The 2,233-nt window shown below is 37.3% G+C and overlaps 1 protein-coding gene across 1 annotated transcript; it reads right to left on the minus strand.

The window, feature by feature from the left end:
- Positions 1–654: 654 nt before the first annotated feature.
- LOC125219632 (1-aminocyclopropane-1-carboxylate oxidase 5-like) lies at positions 655–2,233 on the minus strand. Its single transcript, XM_048121658.2, has 3 exons — positions 2,098–2,233; positions 1,775–2,010; positions 655–1,506 (listed from the first exon to the last, which is right to left on the minus strand). Exons 1-3 carry the CDS (start codon positions 2,197–2,199, stop codon positions 909–911), a joined length of 936 nt encoding a protein of 311 aa, XP_047977615.2. The 5' UTR covers positions 2,200–2,233; the 3' UTR covers positions 655–908.

A 2,233-nucleotide genomic window follows, 5' to 3' on the forward strand; every position in this document is an offset into this window, starting at 1 on the left:
GGTATTATTAATAGAGTAATTGGATTACCTAATATCCGATATCCTAAATTTCATTACCTGATCTAGTAAAATTGGGTATTAATAAAGTAATTGAGTTACTTAATATCCAATATCCTAAATTTCACTATGTAATGTTGTAAAATTGGGTATTTGATTCTCCTTACCCAACCGATTTCAGGTCAGGCACTCTCGATTCATGATATCCGTTTTCCAAGCATTAATAGGGACGTCAATATAACCCGAAACTCACAGACTAACACAATCAAGTCTATTGAATTATTAGATTATGACTATAAATTTAATATAATAAAATACCATATTGCCTGCAGTAGATTGACTCGCAATTTGATGAGCTAAAATGGTTTGCCCCTACTTACAATTATTATCATTTCATCTCGCAATTTAAAATTACAATGATGATTTACATAAAATAAATAATTATACAAAAACAAAAATAAGTTTAATTCTCCAATCTATATGTAATATCTACATTATAATAAAAATAGTTGATGAAAAGAATGGAAATTAGAATATACTTAATTTTAAAATATGCTTTAAAATTTAATAAAATGTGTATATTAGATCTTCATAATTTAAATAAATATAATTTCTTTTGAAAAAATGAAATTGCTAAATTCAACTGTAAACAAAATGTTCAAAATATGCCAGCAAGAGAAGCATAGTATTTGTACAGTCACAAAGAGGTACAGCATTGAATAGAATCTTTGTACATTGAGATTTCATCCACACAATGATACTTGAACAACATACATCCTATGATTTGATGCAAAAGGATGGCTACAACACAGCCATACTCAAACTGCTTCTTTTCTAAAAACACACAAAAAACATAAAATCACACCACTTACCACACTAGTAAGTCCAATTTTCCACTATTGATACCAACTTTAAACTGCTTTGACAGCTTGGAACCTGGGTTCTTTAGGGAGAAACTTCTGCTCAGCATAAACAGACATGTAGTCTCCAAACACGAACCTAGGATACTCGGCCTCGGCCTTCTCAGCGAGCAGCTGAGGGGCTGGGTGGATGGTGGCCTCGGCAGAGGGGTTGTAGAAGGAGGCAATGGACCTTCTGTTGCCGTGTGGTGTGGCGAGAATGCGGTGCCAGACGCTCTTGTACCTCCCATTGCTCAGCACCTCCACCTGATCGCCGGTGTTGATGACGATGGCATTTTTGAGTGGCTGAACGTCCAACCACACTCCATCTTTCAAGATTTGGAGGGACTCCACCTCATCATCTTGGAATAGAAGTATCACCCCTCCTGCGTCCGTGTGGGCCCTCAGCCCAGCCACCTTCTCTGGCTTTGGGCACGGTGGGTAGTGGCTCACTTTAGTCCCGAAGAAGGCTGCATCTTCTTCTTCTTCTTTTCCGCCGTTGAATGCTTTTTTCATGTACCCTCTTGGGAGGCCTAAGTTTTCATCCATTGTTTCCATCACTCTCACAGCCAGTTTCTTCAGTTCACTTCTGTATTCCATCATGGTTTCTCTGTTGACATAGGAAAAATAATAAAGTACCAGATTAATAAAATAGAATATTCTAATCAAAAGCCGATTTTTGCCAAAAGAGTAAATTGCTAGAAAACCCATAAAGTTTGGCTATTTGTTGTGTCGAAAATTTAGGCTACTATATTTTGGCTTCCAAATCATATAGTACTACAATTTATCATAAGAAAAATGTCAATTTATGATGCAATCAACTATTACTAAAAGTTGCGGTATCAACCAGAAATTGACCAAAGCAAAGATTAGGTTACCTGAAGCCAGTAGTTTTGGAAGGCCATTCATCAGCATTGTCATCAGTGAGCAAAAACACATCTTCCCAATCAACATCATCAATCCTCTCATCACAACTATCCTTCTCCATCAACTCCTTCAACTTCTTCACCGGCTCCGACTCCCCGAAACCGGCCTCTCTCTCCACTTTATAGCATTCTGACGCCACCTTCTTCACCCTCTCCAACAGCTCCTCAGATATCCCATGATTCACCAACTGTCACAATCATCAAAATGTTGTCATTTTTAGTCATTCAATCAATTAACATTCATTAATTACAAATGTTAGTAATTAGTTAATTACCTGAAAGAATCCCCACTCTTCACAACAATGAGCAATCTCAGCAAGTGTCTTGCTCCTCTCCTCTCCCTCCGTCTTCGAGAAATCAATAACCGGAATCGCCATTGATGACACAGTACAACTTATTTTATGTTCTAGT

The sequence above is a fragment of the Salvia hispanica genome, chromosome 1 (genome assembly GCF_029641045.1).
Source record: "Salvia hispanica isolate PSC_SH4W2 chromosome 1, Shi_PSC_v1, whole genome shotgun sequence".
In the NCBI taxonomy this organism is placed as follows: Eukaryota; Viridiplantae; Streptophyta; class Magnoliopsida; order Lamiales; family Lamiaceae; genus Salvia; species Salvia hispanica.

Excerpts from the sequence above, each read along its gene's own strand:
- LOC125219632 (XM_048121658.2), bottom strand. The coding sequence starts at position 2,199 with ATGGCGATTCCGGTTATTGATTTCTCGAAGACGGAGGGAGAGGAGAGG. Across the intron at positions 2,011-2,097 it reads AAGAGTGGGGATTCTTTCAG|TTGGTGAATCATGGGATATC; the intron begins GTAATTAACTAA and ends TGATTGTGACAG. Across the intron at positions 1,507-1,774 it reads TCCAAAACTACTGGCTTCAG|AGAAACCATGATGGAATACA; the intron begins GTAACCTAATCT and ends CTATGTCAACAG.